This window comes from Emys orbicularis, chromosome 21 (assembly GCF_028017835.1).
Source record: "Emys orbicularis isolate rEmyOrb1 chromosome 21, rEmyOrb1.hap1, whole genome shotgun sequence".
Lineage (NCBI taxonomy): Eukaryota > Metazoa > Chordata > Testudines > Emydidae > Emys > Emys orbicularis.
The window spans coordinates 7,348,387-7,370,924 of record NC_088703.1 but is presented as its reverse complement, the minus strand read 5'-3'; the positions used below and the strand labels follow the sequence as shown (position 1 = coordinate 7,370,924).

Here is a 22,538-nt window from a genome sequence, read left to right as displayed (position 1 = left end):
GGGGGTGTGGGTGGGGGGGAGAGCCCAGGGCTGGGGTGAGGGGCAGGCAAAACATTTTTTGCTTGGGGCGGCAAAAAAACCTAGAGCCGGCCCTGACTGTAAGAACAGTAGGACAATGGAACAGATTGCGGACGCAGGTTGTGGAAGCTCCTTCACTGGAGGTTTTCCAAAGGAGGCTGGCGCCATCTGTCTTGGGTGGTTTAGACACAACAAATCCTGCATCTTGGCAGGGGGTTAGACTAGATGACCCTTGCGGTGCCTTCTAACCCTATGGTTCTATGATCTCTTCAGCAGGGGTGCATGATGGGGATCGGGGTCTGTTTGGGGGTACAAGGGGGGGCCTATGGGGTGCATGGCAGGGCATCAAGGATCTGTGGGGATTGGGACACAGGGTGGGGAATCTGGGGTCCTTTTTGGGGTGCAAGAGGAGCTAGGGTCTATAGGGGATCTGGAGGCTGTGTGGATCCAGGATAGGGGATCTGGGTTCTGTCTGTGCGGCCTAGGAGCTGGAATGCAAGTTGGCAGGGCTGGGGCTGGGGGGTTCAGAGTGGGGGGCTGGGGGTACAGGAGATCTAGGATCAGTTTGTGGGGCCCAGGATGTGTGTGATTGCCTATTAGAACCTGCATTTTACTAAATTGTAAACCAGGCTGCGGGGGCTGATTCCCCTTTTGCCCCGTCAGGAAGCAAACAGCGGGACTCATCCCAGAGTGGGAAGGAAGTCTCCATTCCCCCCGTCAGCCCCATGGGGCCTGTCCCGCTCTGCTCAGACTTCCCCAACAGAGCCGGCAGAAATGAAACTGACCGAGGCTCAGAACCACCTGGCGTTGTCAGGCTGGAAGCAGCCATTTACCAGCTGGGATGGGCGCAGCAGGGTCTGTCCAACAGCTGATCCTGCCCTCGATTCCAAGCCCTGTTCCCCGGTGCCCCCTGCACCCCCCAGGACACTCAGCTCCCCGCTGCTGGCTGCTGAAAAGCTCCCTCTGTATTATGTCCAAGGCTCCTTGCTGATCCCCCTCCCTGCCAGCCCCCCATGCACAGGGCTTGAATCTCACTCACCTGCCAGCCCCTTTGTGCCAAGCATGGCCCCCTGAAACTCCCCACTGCACAGGGGTCCTCCCATGCCGGTGGCATAAGGGGCCTGCTCCCAGCCATGGGGCACTGCATGGACCCTGGCTGAGACTGGGTGGCCCCCCTCACGCTGGGAGCTGCACCAGCCCTGACCAAGATCAGGCCACCCCTAATGTGCCGAGTGCTGCACAGACCCCAGGCAGGGTGAGGGGTTTTCCCCGTCGCGCCGGGTGCTGCACAAACCCCAGGCAGGATCAGGGGGTTCCCCCGTCGCGCCGGGTGCTGCACAGACATGGAGTCCCTGCCCCAAAGTCCTGACAGATGAAGCAGCCAAAGAGAGGACTGTTCTCCCCACCTGGCAGCTGGGGAGCCTGAGATGCAGCGACTCACATGAGGAGTTGGAGCAGAGCTGGGAATTGAGTCTGGGGCTTTCACCCCAAGGCCAGCCAGTCGGGGGGCTCAGCAGCCAGCGCGCTCCTGGGCGTCCTCGCTGGCTGCTCCCTAGGGGTTGTGACCTCCGCTTGTTGCCATGTGTTGCTCCCCCGTCCTCCCCCCACGTCAGCTTCCCCACAGCTGGGGCAGTCCCAGCCCAGCAGGGACGTTGCTGAAAGCAGAAGCTTTCCCTGCGTTTACCACTTATCAGAGGTGGGAGGGGGCATTTAGTGGTTAGAGCAAGGGGCTGGGTGCCTGGGCTCCTGGGTTCTCTCCCAGGCACTGGGAGGGGAGTGGGGTCTAGCGGGTAGAGCAGGGAGGAATGTTGGCCAGAGGCTAGAGCTGGGGGTTGGGAGTCTGGATTCCTGGGTTCTGTGGTTTAATAGAGCAGAGGTCTCAGAGCCAGGACTCCTGGGTTCTGTGGTTTAATAGAGCAGAGGTCTCAGAGCCAGGACGCCTGGGTTCTGTCCTCAGCTCTTGGAGGCAGTATTGGGCAGGGGGCTGGGAGCCAGGATTCCTGGGTTCCCCTTCTGGCTGTGGGAAGGAGCATGGGCTGTGTATCTTTCTTTCCCTGCCCTGCAGTGGGACACAGCCGGCTGGGAGCACTTCCAGTGACTATGGAGGATCAGCGTGTATGATGTAACGGACCAGGTGAGGCTGACCACGGAGCCCTTCCTAAGGGAAGGCGTCTGCGTTACGCTGGGAATGGACTTGCTGTAGCCCTTGGTTAAAAATGGCCGTGGCTAATCCTGAAATATTTCACAGCCTGTATATAGCCCTGGGGTGGGACAGGATCAGATCACCCAACACTGAGATGCAGCCACCTCTGGGGTGGGATGTGGCAACTATTTATACTGAAGTTATGTTGCCCAGTGCTGAGGTGCAGTGATGTGGCAGCTGTTTATACAGGGATCGCTCACCCAGCACTGAGATGCAGCCACCTCTGGGGTGAGGCACAGTGGCCCTATATACAGGGATCATGTCACCTAGTGCAGAGATAAAGCTACGTCTGTGTTGGGATATGAGAGATGTTTCAACAGCTGAAACTGCATAATTTTAAGGTGGGGAAGGAAGGAGAATCCAGTATCCCAATGAAAGGGCAGGGGAAAGTTTAATGGTAACTGCACGGGGATATAATTTTTAAATGAACTGTCCTTCTCTTTGGCTTCTCTGTAGAGAATACAGACCTGACTGCCTTCTGCCATGGGCTGATCTCAAATGCAGGATTTCTTCAGCGAAGCAGTGCTCTGCATGTTGTTTAAAACAGCTGCCACATTCCACCCTAGAGGCAGCTGCACGTGTTTGGTGGGCGACCTGAGTGCTGGATGCAAATGATCTTTGTATTCTCTCAGAGCCCCTCAGTGCTAGCCAAGGGCTCTGGATAAATAACAACACAAACTTTGTAAAGTTGAGGGGTAGAAATCAAGTCTCACTGGACATTTAAATGACTCTTCTGGGCTGAATCCCAGGAGCTGCGTCGCCAGGAGGGTCTGTGTCTCTTTAAGAGAGTAGCTGCTCCAAGACTGGTTACCCCAGCTGCTTGGGGATGGCGCTAGGGAGCCTTTCCCTCCAGGCTGTGGGTTCTAATCCCGCTAAGGGAAGTAATGACTGACAGTCGCTCCCACTTAATGGCTGCTCTGGGGGATGTGTGTGTGATAGAAGCTGGTGGGTCTCGGTCTGGTTTGGATGGGAAGGCGTACTGCATTTAACACAAGGTGCCATATTCTCCCTCCCAAGGAGGAAATGGACTTGTAGAACGCAATCCCACCCTGGCTGGGGATGGACTAGGTGAAGGCTGATGGGCATTAGACTGCAGGCGATGCTCTTGCCCTGATTCCCCAGCAGCAGATCCTCCCAGAGGGAAGAGCTGGGCTCTGTGTGGAAGGGGCTGCAGGGCCTGGTTGCTCTCGGAGCCTCTCCCAGGACTCATTCAGCAAATCAGCAACATGCACCTGTGGCTGGAGGAGACCAGCCGGCAAGAAGGTGCTGGATTACACCACGGCCAAGGGCAGGCCCTGGGAGGGGCAGATTAGTACGCCCTGAAATCCCAGGCCACAAGCACCGATAATCCTGGGGGAGGCGGGAGGGGAGGACTCCCATGAATAACAAGATCCTGGCATAAGACATGGTCAGCTGGGGGGGGGGGAAATCTACAAGCCCCCTTCCTAGCGCTGTAGGGACGCAGCAGCTGAGCGTGGAAACCTCTTTGCTACGCCCTGCAATACTCGGTTGTTTGACCACTGCCCGCAGCTGGCACCAGGTAGCAGCCCCCACTCTGCATGCCGGGGGCGGGGGCAGCTGTACCTACGCACACCCAGCAGCTGCCTGGCACGCCCTGTGGCCTTTCGCGTGCCCCCAGGGCAAGAAGATGCGGCCGCGCGGGAGGTGCTGTTCCTGGAGACCAGCCCCAAGAACGCCACCACCGTGGAGCAGGCCTCCGTCACCATGGCGGCCGAGCTCAAGAACTGGGTGATCCCCCCAGCAACGACAACCACAAGCCCAACCCCCACACCCAGAGTGCCCCCCTGCAGCAGGGCTGGGCTGGCGCAGAGATGGGGGCATGGGAGGCTGTTAGGAAGGGGCTTTTCCTCACTCCCCAGTGGGGAGCTGCTCTGTGTCTGGGACTACGGCTGGGGGCCAGGACTGCTGGGCAGGGGGGGCCTTTGCAGCACCCCATTTATTTGCAATAAATTTTTCTAGGCTCCCCCCATCCCTCTCCAACCGCGTGGGTGCACCTCTCCCCTCCCCACCCCGCCAGCCACAAGGCGCACAGGGCTGGCTACTAATCTGGACTCCCGGCTGAGCTACGCCACGATCCATCTTCTCCTCCCACAGCCATTCCCAGCCTGGATGATCCCTACTGCACCGCTGCGTGCTCGGGCCATACAGCCAGCCCCGCTCTGCTCTCTTCAGGCCTTTGGAGGGGCTCGAGCTGCTCCAAACCATGCGGGAAGGAATCCCTGAACGCTGGAGGATGTGCAGCACAGCGCAGCACCTTCCTGGGTGGAGCTGGAAGTGGCTTCTTGTTAAGGAAATGCAGCCACGCAGCCCAAGGAGCGAGGACCTAGGCTGCGATGTCCAGGACAAGCAGGAATCTTCTCAAGCTGCTCCGTAGTCTGCATCCCCTCTTAACGCAGCCTCACGGGAGCCTAGAGCTGAGTTAGTGTCTTGGGATGAGTCTTGGACACGGCCCTGGACTTTGGTTCTTCCTGTAGTTGGTGTGAAATGGAATTGGGGTGTGTGTGAAATTGTCTTGCCGGTTCAGGCGACAGCGTTGGCGTAGCTGGGTTGGTCCTGGGGCACGAGGGGGACAAGGTGGGGGAGGGAACGTGGTCCAGTGGACCAACTTGTGCCGGTGAGAGAGACTGGCCTGACGAGGAGCCCCGTGGAGCTCCAAAGCCTCGAAAGAATCATAGACTTTAAGGTCAGAAGGGACCATTTTGGTCATCTAGTCTGACCTCCTGCACAACGCAGGCCACAGAGTCTCACCCACCCACTCCCGTATCAAACCCCTGACCTATGTCTGAGCTATTGACGTCCTCAAATCGTGGTTTAAAGACTTCAAGGTGCAGAGAATCCTCCAGCAAGTGACCCGTGCCCCACACTGCAGAGGAAGGCGAAACTCCCCCAGGGCCTCTGCCAATCTGCCCTGGAGGAAAATTCCTTCCCGACCCCAAATATGGCGATCAGCTAAACCCTGAGCATGTGAAGTGCGTCAACGAATGATATTCCCGCACCCCATTTGTGTCTCTTCACAAATGTCATTGCAGGCAGAGCACGAGTGCTTGACTTTCTCCCCCTTCCGCCCCCGGCTCAAGGCTGAGTATGGCTGGAAGGGGAGCTTGAAAATTCAAGCTTGGGTCGAAACTCGAAAGGTGAAGCGATGTGGGTGTCGCCGGACCTGCAGCAGCAGGTGATTTCGGACAGCAGGGGCCTTGCTAATGCAGAGTGAGAGCCCGTGAGTGGGGAGTCTCAGCTGGGAACTGGGGTGCAGGTTTGTAACACAGTGGGGGGGGGAACCAATGGAACAGCTCAGAGCCAGGATGGAGCCTGCAGCACTCTGGCTTTTCAGCGAGATTGTTGCCTCGTTCTCGAGCCGAGCGAGCTCCACCACCAGCTAGGGGCTGCCTGCAGGAAGCAGGGTTTGTGAGGCTCCAGCCTGGGTTACACAGGAGGTCATATGGGAGGAGCAGAATGGGCCCTTCGAAACTTACATGAACTGGGCGGGTCTTGACTAGAACAGGGGTGGCCAACCTGAGCCTGAGAAGGAGCCAAAATTTACCAATGTACATTGCCAAAGAGCCACAGTAATATGTCAGTAGCCCCCCCATCAGCTCCCCCCCACACTCCCAGCATCTCCCGCCCACCAGCAGTCCTGCCGCTCAGCCCCTCCCCATCCCTCCCTGCACCTCCCAATCAGCTGTTTCATGGCATGCAGGAGGCTCTGGGGGCAAGAGGGCACTCCAGGCTCAGAAGACGGGGCAGGAAGGGGTGGAGTGAGGGCAGGGCCTGTGGCAGAGCCAGGGGCTGAGCAGCGAGCCCCCCCCCAGCACATTGGAAAGTTGGCGCCTGTAGCTCCAGCCCCAGAGTTGGTGCCTATACAAGGAGCCACCTATTAACTTCTGAAGAGCCGCATGTGGCTCCGGCGCCACAGGTTCGTCACCCCTGGACTACAAAGATTGGGGGCAGGTGACAGAGGGGCAAATTTTAACCCAGGATCTCCTGTCTCCCTGGCAGAATCCCTCCCCCACCCCCTTGGCTCACAGCTGATCTTCTGGCAGGATCCCCCCCCACACACACACACACAGAGCTCCTGTGGAGGGACAAGGACCTTGCTGCATTAATTGGCTCATGCATGATCCGAATGGGACGGGATGTTCCCTGTCCTGAGGCATGGGGGATTTAAGGGATGTTTGATGGGGCCGGAGGTGATGGGCGTTGGTGGGGAAGGGCTGGAACGGGCTGCTGGATTAAAGGACTTCCTGGCAAAATTGTTCTGGGTATTTATCTTATTGCCTTTGAAATAAAGTTAACGCTCTGAACAGGAGCTTGTCTGCCAGGGCTTGACTGACACCAGCCACCACTGGCAGTAGGTCGTAGGGCCCAGAAATGGCACACGCCGGCATGGGCCAGCAATTTATTCCTAGTATTTAACACCGCTGAGATTTGCAGGGCTTGCTGGTGCCTTATGAATTAAAGGCTCCACCTATCATTGATTCCTAGCTCGCAGCTACAGCTGTGCATCAGTCCAGCTCAAAGCACGTTGCAAAGCTGGTCAGCAGCCTTGTCTCTAGTTTACAGATGGGGAAACTGAGGCACGGAGCAGGGAAATGACTCACCCATGGTCCCCCAGCAGGCCCAGGCATTGCACTAGGAATAGAATCAGGTGTCCAGTGCTCTAACCCCTGGGCCACGCTCCCTCCTGCCTGCATCACATTCCCCAGCCAGCAGGCTCCAGCTCGCTCCTTGAGGTTCTTGCGTTTCTTAAGGCCAGACTGCAGTGACTCAAACAACCCCCAGCAGCTTCGGAGCAGGACGAAAGGTTAAATAAATGGGCCGGTGAAGCAAGTCATGCCCAGCTGCGGAACGGGAAGCCAGGCAGGAGCCCAAAGCACAAAGCTAACAAAAGGCACAGTCCTGAGGGGCCAGGATCTCAGCTTGGCCACCCGTGAGCCTTTATTTTATCCAGGGAAGAGAGAGAGATGCGACGGTGTCATGGATTTAGCTCCCAGTGTGGCCAGGGCAGCTCAGTACAGCCGTTGTCCAAAGCATCTGATTGTGGAAGGACCCCGACCCTCCGCATTGAAGGTATTCAGGCACGTACCACTTCTTGGTGTCCCCAGCATACAGCCATGCACCCACGCATACTCCCCCAGTGTACCCTGCCCCCCTTCCTATTGATTTCAAGAGCCAGGCCAAACCCTCCGAGCACAGGGAGCAGCTGGGCTCACGCTTTGCTTGCAACCAGTGCCGGCAGCTAAACGGGCCGGCCGGCCAGCGAGGGCCCAGAACCGCACGCATGCAGCCAGCTCGGGGTGGGGCTGTAGCCTGGCGTGCCACAGGCAGCAACCGGATTGCGCTGCGTCTGGGGGCAGACCACTGCACAGGTGCACTCAGGTGAACGGCCAAGGGGGATCCTGTAGGAGCAAGGCCGGGGGGTGGGACCTCTCAGTGCAGCCTGGGGCACACGTCCTGTTCTGATGGACACACTTCAGACAGGCTGCGGACACATTGGGAAGGGCTCAAAGAGCCACAAGAATGATTCCAGGGCTGGAAAATCTGCCTGAGAGCGAGCGAGACTAAAAGCAGCTCAATCTAGGGGATAGATGAGTGTAATTAACGGCTGGACAAGGCTGATACAGAGGGAGACATTCTGGGCTAAATGCACCGGCACTAACCCATCCGTGAAAGCAGGCTGGCAGCTGCTCTGCGCCAACAGGGCTGAACCAGCCGGAGCACTCCGGGGAAATCGACAGCCCTCACAATTCAAAGACAAATCAAATGAAAAGTGGGCCTTCTTCACAGCCCTGGCCCCTCCCCCATGCAGCACGGCAAACAGAGTTTAAAAGCCCTAACCCCAACTCCCGAAATTTGCAACAGTCTCTAGATTTTACTCCTTCCTGTGGCGCCCCCCCCCCCCCGCAGCATTTCTGGGAGGCAGGTGGCCAGACCCCCCGGGGCTATTTCACTGCCTGACCGGTGAAGTTGTCCACCAGGTACTTCTGAGGCCACTTGCCAAGTCCTTGGGAGGTCAGGTAAGCGAAGAGCTGGTCCTTGGCGCTCTGGTAAGACTCCGCCTGGGTCTAAAGAGGGAGAAAGAGGCACACTCTGAACTGGCCAGGGCACGGCGGGGTTAACGGACTCGAGCAAAAGGGTTTAAGTCTCGCAGTGAGACGGGGGTCAGAATCAGCCCCATGTAGGGTGACCAGTTGTCCTGATTTTATAGGGACAGTCCCGATTTTTGGGTCTTTTTCTTATATAGGCTCCTATTACCCCCCAGCCCCTGTCCCGATTTTTCACATTTGCTGTCTGGTCACCCTAGCCCCATGTTACGGAGCCGGAGCTGGGGGGACACGACACAGAACGGGGACTGAGGCATAAACTGGGGAAGCGATCTGACTAAAGTCACATGCAGAGTTAGTGGCAGATGGGAACAGAACCCAGGAGTCCTGACCCCAAGTCCCCATCCCCCTCCTCCTCTTCTAACCACTAGACCTCTCCCCTCCCACAGCTGGGAGCAGAACCCAGGAGTCCTGACTCCTACCATTCTTCCTGACATACCCACATACCCCACCCTCCTGCATCTTCCCTTCAGCACTTGGCAGCCCCTCCCCCCCCGTATAACATGCCCCCTTCCCCACCCCTACCCCGCGCAGCGCCCAACCTTGGCTTGGTGGTAAGTGGGCAGCGCCAGCAGGGCGTTCCTGTTCATCTGCTGCGCCACCTCCCTGAAGTATCGCAGCATGGCGGCTTTGCAGATCTGACTGGGGAAGACCTGGTCCTCCACGGCGGGGTTTCTGGAGGGGGGGGAGGAAGGAGACGCTCAGATAGAGGGGGCAAGGGCAGCTCCAGCTGCTGATCAACAGCCGTGGGTGCTAGTGACCCGGCTTTATGCACAGACTGGGGACAGACACACCTTTGTCCCAGTGCCCCAGCACCCATCCGCAGCCACCCACGGAGGGGCCAGTTACCACCGGGGCCTCGGCAGTTCTCTGCCATTAGGAACGGAGACGCTCGCTCATGTCACACACGGGCCACCGGGCTGGGGTGGCTCTGGGCGAACACCCAGCTGCGGCCGCACCGGAGGGTGAACCAGGCTCCAGGGCCCATTTCCGCAGCCCCCCAGCTCCAGGGGGATACAGGTTTGGACTGGGGAGGGGGCTTAGATGGGGGGCACTGCAGGAGGCAGAGACATCGTCTGGGGGGAGCCCAAGCTCTGTGTTAATGGGGGATGTAACAGAGAAGCCTGGCTACGGAGAGCAGCCCCCGGGGTACACCCCCCACCCCCGTCCACTGGGGATCATCCCCCAGCATCCTGCTGGCACCAGGGGACTCAGGGGACCCAGAGATTAATTCCCCCCCCCCCGCACCGTGATCCCTGCCCCCCACTCACTTCAGCATGGCCAGCCCAGTGGCACCGTCCACCCGCTCTGGAGCTGCGTCCCCGCAGCACCAGTTGAGGCTCAGCCTGCAGCACTCGGCGCTGGAGCTGAGGGGGCCGACGCGGGGTCCCAGGAAGAAGCAGACCTGGTGCTGGGCGTAGGGGGCTGGCAGGCCGGCCTCAGGGCCCAGCTGCAGCCGCTCGTTGATGACCCAGTTCAGGGCGGGCTGGTCGGGGCCGGGGTCCGCTGGGCAGGGGGAGGAGAGAGGCCGAGGCAGCTGCAAGGCCATTGCTGCGTGGCCCCTTCCAAGGCATTGAGCCTCCGCCCCGCTCCCTGCAGCACAGCGCCCCCTTGTGCCATGCTGGGGACAGCGCCCCCTACTGAGCCCCTATCCCACTCCCTGCAGCACAGCGCCCCCTAGTGCCATGCTGGGGACAGCGCCCCCTACTGAGCCCCTATCCCACTCCCTGCAGCACAGCGCCCCCTAGTGCCATGCTGGGGACAGCGCCCCCTACTGAGCCCCATCCCACTCCCTGCGGCACAGCGCCCCCTAGTGCCATGCTGGGGACAGCGCCCCCTACTGAGCCCCTATCCCACTCCCTGCAGCACAGCGCCCCCTAGTGCCATGCTGGGGACAGCGCCCCCTACTGAGCCCCATCCCACTCCCTGCGGCACAGCGCCCCCTAGTGCCATGCTGGGGACAGCGCCCCCTACTGAGCCCCTGCCCCGCTCCCTGCAGCACAGCACCCCCTAGTGCCATGCTGGGGACAGCGCCCCCTACTGAGCCCCTATCCCACTCCCTGCAGCACAGCGCCCCCTAGTGCCATGCTGGGGACAGCGCCCCCTACTGAGCCCCTGCCCCGCTCCCTGCAGCACAGCGCCCCCTAGTGCCATGCTGGGGTCAGTGCTGTGCGGGGACAGCGCCCCCTACTGAGCCCCTGCCCCACTCCCTGCAGCAGAGCGCTCCCTAGTGCCATGCTGGGGACAGCGCCCCCTACTGAGCCCCTATCCCACTCCCTGCGGCACAGCGCCCCCTAGTGCCATGCTGGAGACAGCGCCCCCTACTGAGCCCCTATCCCACTCCCTGCGGCACAGCGCCCCCTAGTGCCATGCTGGGGACAGCGCCCCCTACTGAGCCCCTATCCCACTCCCTGCGGCACAGCGCCCCCTAGTGCCATGCTGGCGTCAGCGCTGTGCGGGAACAGCGCCCCCCTACTGAGCCCCTATCCCGCTCCCTGCAGCACAGCACCCCCTTGTAACACATGGAGATCAGCGCTATGCAGGGAGAGCACCCCCTAATGAGCCCCTGCCCCGCTGCATGGGGAACAGTGCCCCCTTGAGCCACGCTGGGGTCAGTGCTGCGGGGGGAGAGCGCCCCCTACTGAACCTCCACCCCACTCCACAGATCCTCTCCCGACCACCCCCTCCCCCACTCCCTCAGCACCGTGCCCTCATCGAGCCCCCTCCATGCTCTACTCCCTGCTGCACAGTGCCCCCTACTGAACCCCCCTGCACCATCCTGCTCCCCACTAGCCCCCCCCCACTCCCTGCAGCCTGGCACTGCTACTGACCCCCCCCATTACACCTCCCCATGAGCCCCCTGCAGCAGAGCGCCCCCCCTGCCCACGGTGGCCTCAGTTCTCACCTAGGATGATGCTGGAGAGGTACAGCGGCTCCATGAAGTGGCTGAGGAGCGCCCCCTGCAGGCCCAGCACGCTCCAGCGGCTCAGCTTGTCACTGCCCGAGGCGCAGCAGATCCAGGCGGCCAGCAGGCTTGGGGGGCAGCTGGAGACGGGCATCAGCGCGCCCTTGGCATGGACGTAGAGGCCGACCGAGGGCTTCCTCCCCGGGAACGGTATGCTGCAGTGAGCGGGGCGGGGGGACGGGCACGGCGGGTCACAGGGGGGCAGGGGACAGGGGCACTGGGCTGGGGGCAGCTCAGGGTTTATCAGCCACTAGAAAGAGGGCTGATTTCTAGGGAGAAAAGACAAACAGTCCCCAGCCCCACAGCAGCACCCCCCAGCATCAACCCACACCTCTGCCCCGCAGCAGATCCCCACCATTCTGAGCACCACACCCCCAGCACCTCTCTGCCACCCCACTGCCCCACATCTCGGCCCCTCAGCTCCACCCCACTGCCCTGCCACACCCTAGTTCTGCTCCCCAGCTCTGCCGTGCTCCTCTGCCCCACGGCAGCACCCTGCCTCCTAGTTCTGTCCCACTCCTCTGCCTCCGTCATCGCACTGTTGATCCCCAGCTCTAACCCCCCCCCCCCCACAGCACCACCCCACCCCCATGTCCCACGGCACTGCCCTGGCACTCCCCAGCACCGCCCCACACCCTCGACCCTTCTCCCCCCCAGCCCCCACACTCACGGGAAGTTCTCGGAGGCCCCTGTGGGTGTGCGGCTCAGATACAGGTGCACAAAGACCTTCGGCTTGAGGGGCAGCAGCCCCCCCTCCGCCGAGGGCTGGAAGATGCACTTCTCCTGGTCCGCTGGGTCCTTCAGGTTGCACCACAGCAGCAGCTGTTTGTACAGGTACCTGCTGGGCGGGGGGGGGGCGAGGGGGGGGGAGCAGAGATCCCCCGTCACGGCCGGGACTGGTCCCACAAGAGCTCGGACCCCTGCCTCCACCCCCACAGGATCGGACTGATCTCCCCAACCTTCACATCCTGCCTATGGGAGGGACAGAGTCCCCTATGACAACTGCTAGGCTCCATCCTTGATAAGGAGGATCGGGGCCCCTCCCTGTTATGGGCTGGCTCCTCCAGACCCCATGGGCCCCTCCCCATCTCTAGCCCAGCCAGCCAGCCTCCCATTGCAGCGTAGCGACCGGAGCACATCTCACCTCTGCAGCGCCCGGCGAGCCACCACCAGGCCATGCGTGTCATGGAGCCGCCAGCCCCTGAAATCCAGCCAGCCACCGTAGCAGGTATCGCCAGTGCCCAGAGCCACCAGCTCAAAGCTCTCCCTGCAACCCTGCTGCGTGTCCATCACCTCTGCAGGGCAGGGAAGGGTTAAACCACAGTGCTGGGGCACCAGGAGGTCAAAGACTGAGGAGGGAGGGAGGAGGCAGCAGGGCCAGGGGTAACCTGCCCTCATCACTGCCCCAGCCTCAGACTACTGTGTCTCCTCCAGTTTAGTGATCAGAGCCGGGGGGCTGGGAGCCAGGACTCCTGGGTTCTATCCCCAGCTCAGGGAGAGGCATGGGCTCTAATGGTTAAAGAGGGGAGGGGGCTGGGAGCCAGGACTCCTGGGTTCTATCCCCAGCTCAGGGAGGGGAGTGGGCTCTAATGGTTAAAGAGGGGAGGGGGCTGGGAGCCAGGACTCCTGGGTTCTATCCCCAGCTCAGGGAGGGGAGTGGGCTCTAATGGTTAAAGAGGGGAGGGGGCTGGGAGCCAGGACTCCTGGGTTCTATCCCCAGCTCAGGGAGAGGCATGGGCTCTAATGGTTAAAGAGGGGAGGGGGCTGGGAGCCAGGACTCCTGGGTTCTATCCCCAGCTCAGGGAGGGGAGTGGGCTCTAATGGTTAAAGAGGGGAGGGGGCTGGGAGCCAGGACTCCTGGGTTCTATCCCCAGCTCAGGGAGGGGAGTGGGCTCTAATGGTTAAAGAGGGGAGGGGGCTGGGAGCCAGGACTCCTGGGTTCTATCCCCAGCTCAGGGAGAGGCGTGGGCTCTAATGGTTAAAGAGGGGAGGGGGCTGGGAGCCGGGGCTGGGAGCCAGGACTCCTGGGTTCTATCCCCAGCTCGGGGAGGGGCGTGGGCTCTAATGGTTAAAGAGGGGAGGGGGCTGGGAGCCAGGACTCCTGGGTTCTATCCCCAGCTCAGGGAGGGGAGTGGGCTCTAATGGTTAAAGAGGGGAGGGGGCTGGGAGCCAGGACTCCTGGGTTCTATTCCTGGTTCTGGGACTTCTGCATCACTTAGAATTTGGAAGGCGGCAATGGGCAGGTTTCCTAGCTTATATTCCTGGCTCCGACCCTTAAATGACACTCCCCTCTGAAAACTGGGGATAGAACCCAGGAGTCCTGGCTCCAAGCACCAGGGAACGCACCAACCCATTTATGATCAGCCACCCATTTGTTCTTTCATCTGCGGAGGGTTCTCCCCAGTCCATACACCCCAACCTCCCACCCCACAGGGCTGGGTGCATCTCCCCTGCCGGGGAGAGCGCCACCTCTGTCCAACACACACCGCAGTGCCTGGGTCAGCCCCCTGCAGGCCATCAGCTGCCCGGCTGCATCTGCTCAACGGGTTCCTTCAAGGTGCCAGGGGAAGGGTGAGCTTCTCCTGCAGCCATCCAGCCTTGTGGGGTGGGGGGGGGGGCAGGCAGGGCCTGGCCAGCCAGATGCTCCTCACCTCGCTCCAGGATGAAGGCTGCCACGCTGCTCTTACAGCTCCAGTACTGCAGGTCCCCTGCCAGGAGCCGATCGAAGGTGTCGCTGGTGAGGGCCGCACAACGATGCACGTGGGAGAACACGTTTTCTGCAGCAGGGGGACGGGGAGTGTGAAGAGAGCAGATCTGGTCCCTGGGCATCGAGGGACTCGGCCCAGACACTGCAGTGATGGGCGTCAGTGTAACCCCCTTATGTCAGGTGGGGGTCAGACCGGGCACACGGGGGAGGGGGGGCAGTGCGACGGAATCAGACTGGGCACCCGGGGGCAGCAGCAGAGGGATTGGGCACACCAGGGGGAGCAGTGCGACGGGATCAGACCAGGCACGCAGGGAGCTGGGGAGATGGGGCACGCTGGGGGGAGCAGTGCGACGGGGTCAGATCAGGCACACGGTTGGGGGAGTGGCACCATGGAAATCCAGGAGGGGGGAAATCAGGAACTGGGCACAGACGCATGTGGCATGACAGGCCAGAGGAGAAGGCCTGGGAGAGGGCAGGGTTCAGAGCGACGCAATGGGGTTGGACAGGGCACGTGGCATGGGAAGCAGCGTGATGGGGCCAGACAGGGATGCCCAGGCCTGGGCACAGCTGGGGGAGATGAGTTAGGGGGACCCCCAGGACTGGGCCCGGTGGGGCCAGACAGGGCTGCCCGGGGGCACCTGGCTCTTGCCTGTGACCGGAGGTCTCAGGAAATAGGCCTCTGGCCGCTGCTCTGGCTATAGGACAAGAGAGAAAGTGCCGCCAATCGCAAGGGGCAGGGGGAGCGGTCGCTTTAGGGAGCACCAGAGCACCCCCGGCACAAGGCAGGACCCCTGGGTCCTATTCCCCAGTTCTGGGAGGGGAGTGGGGTCAAGTGGTTAGAGTGGGGGGCTGGGAACCAGGATGCCTGGGTTCTATTCCCCGGTTCTCGGAGGGGTGTGGGGGCTCTAGTGCTGAGAGCGGGGTCAGGGAGAGGGCTGGGCACCAGGATGCCTGGGTTCTACTCCCAGCTTAGCCACTAACTCCCGAGAGATTAAAGATCTTTGATGCTGAGCATTATCCGCACAGGCTGGGGATTCTGGGGTCCCCACCTGGCTTTATGGGGCCAGCTGCCCGGTACTGCTCTGCTCGGAGTCACCGTCACACTCACCTGGGTTCCCCGTCTCCATATGGAGCAGCTGGCTCGGGGCGCACTGGCTGAGCAGCACCCTGGGGTTTCTGGCGCACGGCCTCAGCAACGGCCACTCCCAGGGCGGAATGGGCCCAGACGAGGGCTCTCCAGGGGGACTGACACCAGGGATGGATATTGGCACACGGTTGGAAATGCAGGCGTGAGTCTCTCCAGCTAAACCCACTGCACCCCAGCCTCACTGCCCACCCCGTACAAAGCCATCCAGCCACCCCCTGTACCCCACCTCCTGGCCCCCCACGCTAGGCCATGCCATCCAGCCAGCCACACCCCCATCCTCACCCTCCACTATGCCACACCATCCATCCATCCAACCCCAGCCCTTTCTACCAAGCCCACACTACGCCATGCTGTCCAGCTCTCCCCACAACCTGCAGCCACACACCCACCATGGCTCCCCCCGCTTACTAACAGGGTCCACATCTCAGTCTCGTCTGGTTAAACTGTACTGGGAGCTCCCTGCCATGTGCCAGCCTGTCCCCAAACCACCAGGGGGGATGGCAGAGGCCCCCAGCTCCCAGAGTCACGAGACCCCAGCAGGAACTCGCCTTGCACCCAAAAGCAAAATACCGTTCTTGTGGTTAGCAAGAAAAGCTCAAAAATTGTAACCCGAGCGTAACTGAGGTGACAATGCTGCCTGAGCCCACGGCTGCAAGGGGGGAGCTGCTCGGGATGTGACTGACGCTGCCTGAGTCTGCCGAGAGCCTGGGCCCATGGCTGCAAGGGGGGAGCTGCTCGGGATGTGACTGACGCTGCCTGAGTCTGCCGAGAGCCTGGGCCCATGGCTGCAAGGGGGGAGCTGCTCGGGATGTGACTGACGCTGCCTGAGTCTGCCGAGAGCCTGGGCCCATGGCTGCAAGGGGGGAGCTGCTCGGGATGTGACTGACGCTGCCTGAGTCTGCCGAGAGCCTGGGCCCATGGCTGCAAGGGGGGAGCTGCTCGGGATGTGACTGATGCTGCCTGAGTCTGCTGAGAGCCTGGGCCCATGGCTGCAAGGGGGGAGCTGCTTGGGATGTGACTGATGCTGCCTGAGTCTGCCGAGAGCCGGAGCCCACCGAGAGCCTGAGCCTATCACTGAGTGTGGGGGAACTGCCTCAGCTTCACTGGGTGTTGACTCCCAGCCCTACTGCTCCAGGGGCCTGGCCAAGCCCACCCCCCTGAGAGCTGTGTGTGACAGGAAGGGGAGAGTGCCTGCCCACACCCCAGCAGACATTCCCCAGCTGCTGGGGGTAGTATGGCCCCCTGCAAGGGCTGTCAGCCCTGCCGCCCCAGAGAAGAGAGGGTCTGCTGCCACTCCCGGGGATAGGGCGCCATACCAATGCCCCTGCCTCTCGGGGAGGGGAGCCTCACCCCCTGTCACTTCAGGTGGGGCAGAGCCCAATGCCATGATGCACCTAGGACTCCGGACTGGCTTAATCCAGCCCTGATATTTGCTCAACCCAACTCATGCCCACCAGCTGCCCCCTGCACAGCCACACCCCCTGGCCAGGAGGCGCAACCTGGAGAGCCGGGCTCGGGCCAGGGATCCTTCCCCTCCGAGTCCAGGCACTCCCACGGGGACAAGGGCTGGATCCAGAGCGAAGTCACCAGCCGGGGGTTTCCGTGACCCTCTGGTGGAGCCCCTTCCATGCCAGCTGAAAGGAGCAAGAGCCCAGCCATGGGTCAGACAGCAGAACAGGGAGTGGGGGAACTAGGAGGGGATGAGGGGCTGGGATTAGATCTGGGGGAGATTAGGAGGTTAGAGCCAGGCATGGGAAGCAGAGTTAGCGCCACAGGGAGGGGATTAGAGGAGGGGGCAGGATTAGAGACGGGTCCTGGGGAGGCTAGGTTCATGGGGGGGGGGGAGTTGGAGGAGAAGGTGGGATTAGTGCCAGAAACAGATTAGGGAAGGAGGTGGGATTAGAGGAGGGGGGAGGTTTATTGCCAGGGTAAAGGGAACAGGCAGGTTTAGCGGGGAAGGAATCAGAGGAGGCAGAATTAGCGCCAGAGGCAAATTAGGGTAGGAGCTGAGATTACAATTGGGGAGGGATTATTAATTCGGATGGTCCAGCCAGCCTGTGGAGGGGGCAACACATTCGCCCGCCCAGCTCTCGGGAACCTTTCTGGTTCCTTTCATCTCTGAAGGCTAGAGGAGGAAAGCGGGTGGGCAGGGGGTCTAGAGGACAGAGGTGCTGGGGTAGATGTTTGGAGGGGAGAAGGGGGTCCTGGGTCAGTGGTTTTCAACCTATGGTACGCGGCTCCCTGGGGGTCTGCAGAGTACGTCTGAGATTTCCAAAGCAGTCCGCACCTCCCTTTGAAATGTTTTGGGGGTCCACAAATGAAAAAGGTTGAAAACCCCTGGGCTACAGGAAAGGATGTTAGAGATCAGGGTAGGTGTTGGGGGATATAGAGGGAGAGGGGGTCAAGGCAGGTGTTGGGGGGGGTCTAAAAATGGAGGAAGTGGAGGGGTCATGGTATTTGGGAGGGTCTAGAGGGAGTGCTGGGGGGTCAGGGTAGGTGTTAGGAGGGGTTAGAGGCAGGGCTGGGGGCTAGAGGAGGGGATGGAGACTAGAGGAAGGATGATGGGGGCTAGAAGAGGGGAGATTGGGAGGTATTTGGGGGGCTAGAAGAGGGGAGAGGATGGGAGGTATTTGGAGGAAGGGAGCTAGAAGACGGGGTGGGAGGTATTTGGGGGTGGGGCTACAAGAGGGGGAGGAACTGGGGGGAGAGGAGTTAGAAGACAAGGAGGATGGGAGGTATTTGGGCAGAGGGGGGTGGGAACTATTGGGGACAAGGGGCAAGAAGAGGGGGAGGATGGGAGATATTTGGGGGTGGGGGGCTAGAAGAGGAGGCGTGGGAGGTATTTGGGGCAGGGGGTAGAAGAGGAGGAGGGTGGAAGATATTTGGGGGGAGGGGTTTAGAAGAGGGGGGCTGGGAGATATTTGGAGGGCGGTATTTGGGGCAGGGTGCTAGAAGAGATGGGGGGATGGGAGGTATTTGGGGCAGGGGGTAGAAGAGGAGGGATGGGAGGTATTTGGGGGCAGGGGGCTAGAAGAGGGGGGAGGTATTTAGGGAGCAGGGGGTAGAAGAGGGGGGAGGATGGGAGGTATTTGGGGGCAAGAGGTAGAAGAGGGGGAGGTATTTGGGGCAGGGGGCTAGAAGAGGGGCAGGATGGGAGGTATTTGGGGCAGGGGGCTAGAAGAGGGGCAGGATGGGAGGTATTTGGGGCGGGGGGCTAGAAGAGGGGCAGGATGGGAGGTATTGGGGCAGGATGGGAGGTATTGGGGCGGGGGGCTAGAAGAGATGGGGGGATGGGAGGTATTTGGGGGCAGGAGGTAGAAGAGGGGCAGGATGGGAGGTATTTGGGGCGGGGGGCTAGAAGACATGGGGGGATGGGAGGTATTTGGAGGCAGGAGGTAGAAGAGGGGCAGGATGGGAGGTATTTGGGGAGCGGGGGGTAGAAGAGGGGAAGGATGGGAGGTATTTGGGGAGCAGGGGGTAGAAGAGGGGGGGTGGGAGGTATTTGGGGCGGGGGGCTAGAAGAGGAGGGGGTGGAAGGCATTTGGGGAGGGGGGGTAGAAGAGGGGGGAGGGTGGGAGGTATTTGGGGCAGGTGGTAGAAGAGGGGCAGGATGGGAGGTATTTGGGGCGGAGGAGCTAGAAGAGGAGGGGGTGGAAGGCATTTGGGGCGGGGGGCTGGGGTGTATTTGAGGCGGGCCCCCACCAATTTTACCCTCTCGCGCTCCAGGCCGCTCCACGTGCTGCTCAAGAGGCGCCTCGGGGCCCCCTGACGCCCAACCCCGCCCTGGGAAGCTCCACCCCCCCCCCCCCCCCGACACAGCCAATAGGAAGAGGAGACAGAGCCCTGACCAATTAGAGCGCAAGAAGAAAGCTCCCTCTCCCCGCCCCCCCGTGTTTGGATGGGTGGGGGCTGCATGCAATGAGCCAGACACCCCTCACCGGAGGGGCGGGGTGGGGGGGAGAGTGTGCTGCAGTGACCGGACCCCCCCTGGGGTGGGGGGGCTTCAATGACCAGACACCCCCCCACACCAGGGATGCAGCAGGGAGGGGGGGGTGCAGAGACACAGGATCTGGTGGTACTTTGTGCAGCCACTGCTGTGATGAGTTGGTGAGTCTCAATCTTGAGGGCCAGGCTTCCTGCTGTCACCCACCTCCCAGCTTCCCAGCTTGTCTAGGGGGCGCCCTCCCTTTACCCCCTCCGCCGGAGGAATTTGTTTCCCTTATAACCACTTTGTGTCCCGGACGCCTGGGTGCCGTGTAGCCGGTGGCCGTGGTTCTGTAGCAGGGGCCATGCTAACAAAATAATCCCTCGCACCAGACTCAGTCGATCCTTCCTGAGGACTTTATTCTGGTGACGGGGACCCTGATTTCCAGCCTTCCCTGGGGGAACCTTCCCAAAGGGGCTCTCTGCTGCTGAGCCACAAAACCCTCCCACTCCCCACCAGCAGGGGCAGGGGTCCCGTGGGTTCTTCTGGTTTGGAGGGAAGTAGAAGATGCTTCTCTGGTTTTCGCAGGGCCGATAGAGGGAGAAATCCCTGGTTCCCTCCTCCAGGCACCCAGCAGAGAAGTTGCTGAAGAGAGAGACCTTGAGCTGCACCAGGACCTGGCGGGCCTGCAGCACACCGAGAGAGAAGATGGGTGGTGAGGCCTAGAACCGAGGAGCAGAAATAAAAGCTTTGCCGTGCATCAACCTGCGGAACTCCCTGCTGCAGGAGGGCCAGATCTCTCATAGCTTGTGTAGAAGGCCTGGGAGTGGAGCAGGAGCTCAGCTCAGCAAAAACATACGGCCCTACCCAGCCCCACATCCCCATTCTCTGTGACCCCAAACCCCTGCTTGGCCTCAGCACCCACAATCCCCCATTGCTCCTGCACAACTCCTGTGTCCCATTCTCTGTTACCCAGAATCCCCTGGGGCTCTGCCCAACCCCAGCACCCCAGTCTCTGTTTTCCAGAATTCCCTGTAGCCCCTGCTCACACCCACTGCCCCATTGTTTATTACCCAGAATCCCCAGTGTCCCCTACTCTGCCCCACAGCTGTCGCCTGCATGCCCCTGGGGAGCATGAGAAAGCCCATGGGTCACGCACTGCAGCTCATGCTCCTTTCCCATGATGGGAACCAAAGCCTCCTGAAGGGAGTGGAGCTGCAGAAACAGGATGGGATAAATCAGAGAGCAGGACACTGGGGTGGTGACAGGGGGAGGTAGGAATTCCCCCTCCACAAACCATCAGCAGCCAAGGGCAAACCCAGCCAGAAAAAGCCAGGGATCCCAAGGGGGGATGAGCCAAGCCACTCACACCAGGGATGGGGCCCCAGGGAGCCTGTGGGGCAGGAGCACAAGGGGGTACCTGGTAGCTGTGATTGCAGGACAGGAGGATCCCGGCTCTCTGGAACGCTCTGTGCAAAAGGGAAATGAATTGAGGTCAGCCGGAGTGGGGGGAGGTAAAATCACTCCATGATGCCAGCACTGCAGTGCCACCAGCCTCCTCCATGAGCCCCTACCCCACCCCATAGAGCACTGCCCAGAGAGAGGGAGCCCCACCTTCAGCAATAGGCAGAACCACCCCCTGACAGAGTCCCTATTCACCCCATAATCATCCCCCTGAGAGAAAGTGCTGACCTGCAGATCACCCCATTATAGATCTCCTGATCAAGAGACCCCAGTACTGTACATCGATCCCCAAAGGAGAGCTGTACCCCTGTTACAGATTGTCTCAGCCTCTCTCTATACTTCCCCACCACTGAGAGATCCTCTCACTAGAGATCCCCAACACCAAGATCCCCTCACTAGAGATCCCCAGCAGTGATAGATCCCCTCACTAGAGATCCCCTCACTATGGATCTCCAACACTGAGATCCCCTCACTAGAGACCCCCAACACTGAGAGATCCCCTCACTATGGATCTCCTACACTGAGATCTCCTTACTAGAGATCTCCTCACTACAGAACTCTCAGATGAAGATCCCCTAATAATAGATCCCCACCCTATAGACCCATGCATGAGAGATCTACTTGTGATAGATCCCCCCACAGAGTCCCACCTGCCCTATGAGGTGTCCCAATCCCTTGGCCCATAACCAAGGGAGTCCAAACCCCTCTCCAAGCCCCTGCCCCAATGAGAACTTTGCTGTCACCAAGGAGTGTGGGGTGGGGTTTGGAAGTGCCCCCCCCAGGAGGTCTATTCTCTCTTGCTCACCCACCTGGCTGCCAGGCTCACTCTGCGCCCAATGCCCAGCTCACCCGTTGATGTACATGGTGCGCAGGGCGAGGGCCGCCCCGAAGCACTTGCTGGGGGAGCTCAAGGCTTCCACGCACCCAGCGCAGGTCCTGTGCTTCTGCCACACTTCCCTCCTGGGGTGGGAGTGGGGTAAATGCCCCTGAGGCAGTCACATCCCGCCCCCCAGGCTACATGCTGGGAATCAAGGCTGGGAGGCAGGGGGATCTGCCAGCCGTGGGGTTCCCTGGAGCCTGGTGGCATTCACAAGGAGAACCGCGATGGGCTGACACCCCAACCCCGTACGAGCTCCCACCTGTGCCTACCACCCGTGCCTACTGCCTCTTGAGCATTCCTCCCTACGGCCTCCCCAATACCTCCCCCTGGCTGTCTCCCCTCCCCTGCAGCTTCCCATCCCCCCCAGCTCCCGCCCCGTGGCATCCCCCCTCTCTACGCTTTCTCCCTGCAGCTTGCCCCATTCCCTCCCTGAGTCCCAGCTCTACCCCCTGACACATCTCTCCAACCCCACCTCGCCCTGTCACAGCCCTTGCCCCCCTCTCTCATCCCCTCCCCTCTAGTGCCCCAGCCCCTGCTCCCCGTGGTGGGCTTGAGAGGCCCCCACTCCCCGGCCGCTCCACTCACCAGAATTTGAAGCTGTTGGCATTGAGGAAGGTGGGCCTGTGCTGGGCCAGCTGCTTGGGCAGATCCTGGTGAAGGAGAGAAGAGCAGGCAAGGCTGAGAGGCCCCTCCCTTGTGCCGGGGGCGGGGACAGGGGTCCCACAATTTGTCCCAGTGTCACCCTCCCACATACAGAGGAGACATCAGTTCCCAGCAGGCCGTGCTCCATCTCCATCCCCGCTGAGATGAGACCACAATCCGTCAGTGCCCTCCACCCCGCCCCCGCCATCAGCAATCAAGCCGGGGAATCACCTCCTTCTCCCCCGCGAGGGCTCCAGGAGGAGGCAGTGCCCCCTGCAACACCAGCCTCCCAGCCATGTACCCCGGGGTGGGGTCGGATAAGGGTGGATTTATTCTTTCCATTCCTCAGATCTAGCCCTCAGCCCCGGCCTGCCCATACGTCATCCAGGGTCTGGAGCAGTTGGCTGCTTACCCAGGCCTACCGAGGAGACTCCGGGAGAAGGGACTAGATTCTCCACGGCTTTG

The 22,538-nt window shown here is 61.0% G+C and overlaps 2 protein-coding genes across 2 annotated transcripts; both read right to left on the bottom strand.

Moving 5' to 3' along the window:
- Positions 1–8,181: 8,181 nt before the first annotated feature.
- Positions 8,182–15,142, bottom strand: ADAD2 (adenosine deaminase domain containing 2). Its single transcript, XM_065420666.1, has 8 exons — positions 15,124–15,142; positions 13,960–14,085; positions 12,453–12,603; positions 11,979–12,149; positions 11,249–11,463; positions 9,615–9,849; positions 8,886–9,018; positions 8,182–8,304 (listed from the first exon to the last, which is right to left on the bottom strand). The coding sequence occupies exons 1-8, from the start codon at positions 15,140–15,142 to the stop codon at positions 8,182–8,184; spliced, it is 1,173 nt and encodes a 390-aa protein (XP_065276738.1).
- A 2,132-nt stretch (positions 15,143–17,274) lies between these two features.
- On the bottom strand, positions 17,275–22,227 carry LOC135893309 (ribonuclease T2-like). Its single transcript, XM_065421108.1, has 7 exons — positions 22,186–22,227; positions 22,017–22,081; positions 21,401–21,511; positions 20,508–20,556; positions 20,232–20,302; positions 19,604–19,777; positions 17,275–17,287 (listed from the first exon to the last, which is right to left on the bottom strand). Exons 1-7 carry the CDS (start codon positions 22,225–22,227, stop codon positions 17,275–17,277), a joined length of 525 nt encoding a protein of 174 aa, XP_065277180.1.
- Positions 22,228–22,538: the final 311 nt, after the last annotated feature.

Bases quoted from the DNA above. Each gene is read 5' to 3' on its own strand.
- ADAD2 (XM_065420666.1), bottom strand. The intron at 12,604-13,959 runs GTGAGGAGCATC...CCTGCCCTGCAG, and splicing joins AGCCTTCATCCTGGAGCGAG to AGGTGATGGACACGCAGCAG. The intron at 8,305-8,885 runs GTTGGGCGCTGC...CTCCCTCTTTAG, and splicing joins CCACTTACCACCAAGCCAAG to ACCCAGGCGGAGTCTTACCA.
- LOC135893309 (XM_065421108.1), bottom strand. From the start codon at position 22,227: ATGGAGATGGAGCACGGCCTGCTGGGAACTGATGTCTCCTCT. The intron at 20,557-21,400 runs GTGAGCTGGGCA...CCTTTTGCACAG, and splicing joins CGCACCATGTACATCAACGG to AGCGTTCCAGAGAGCCGGGA. The intron at 20,303-20,507 runs GTACCCCCTTGT...CTGTTTCTGCAG, and splicing joins CCTGCAATCACAGCTACCAG to CTCCACTCCCTTCAGGAGGC.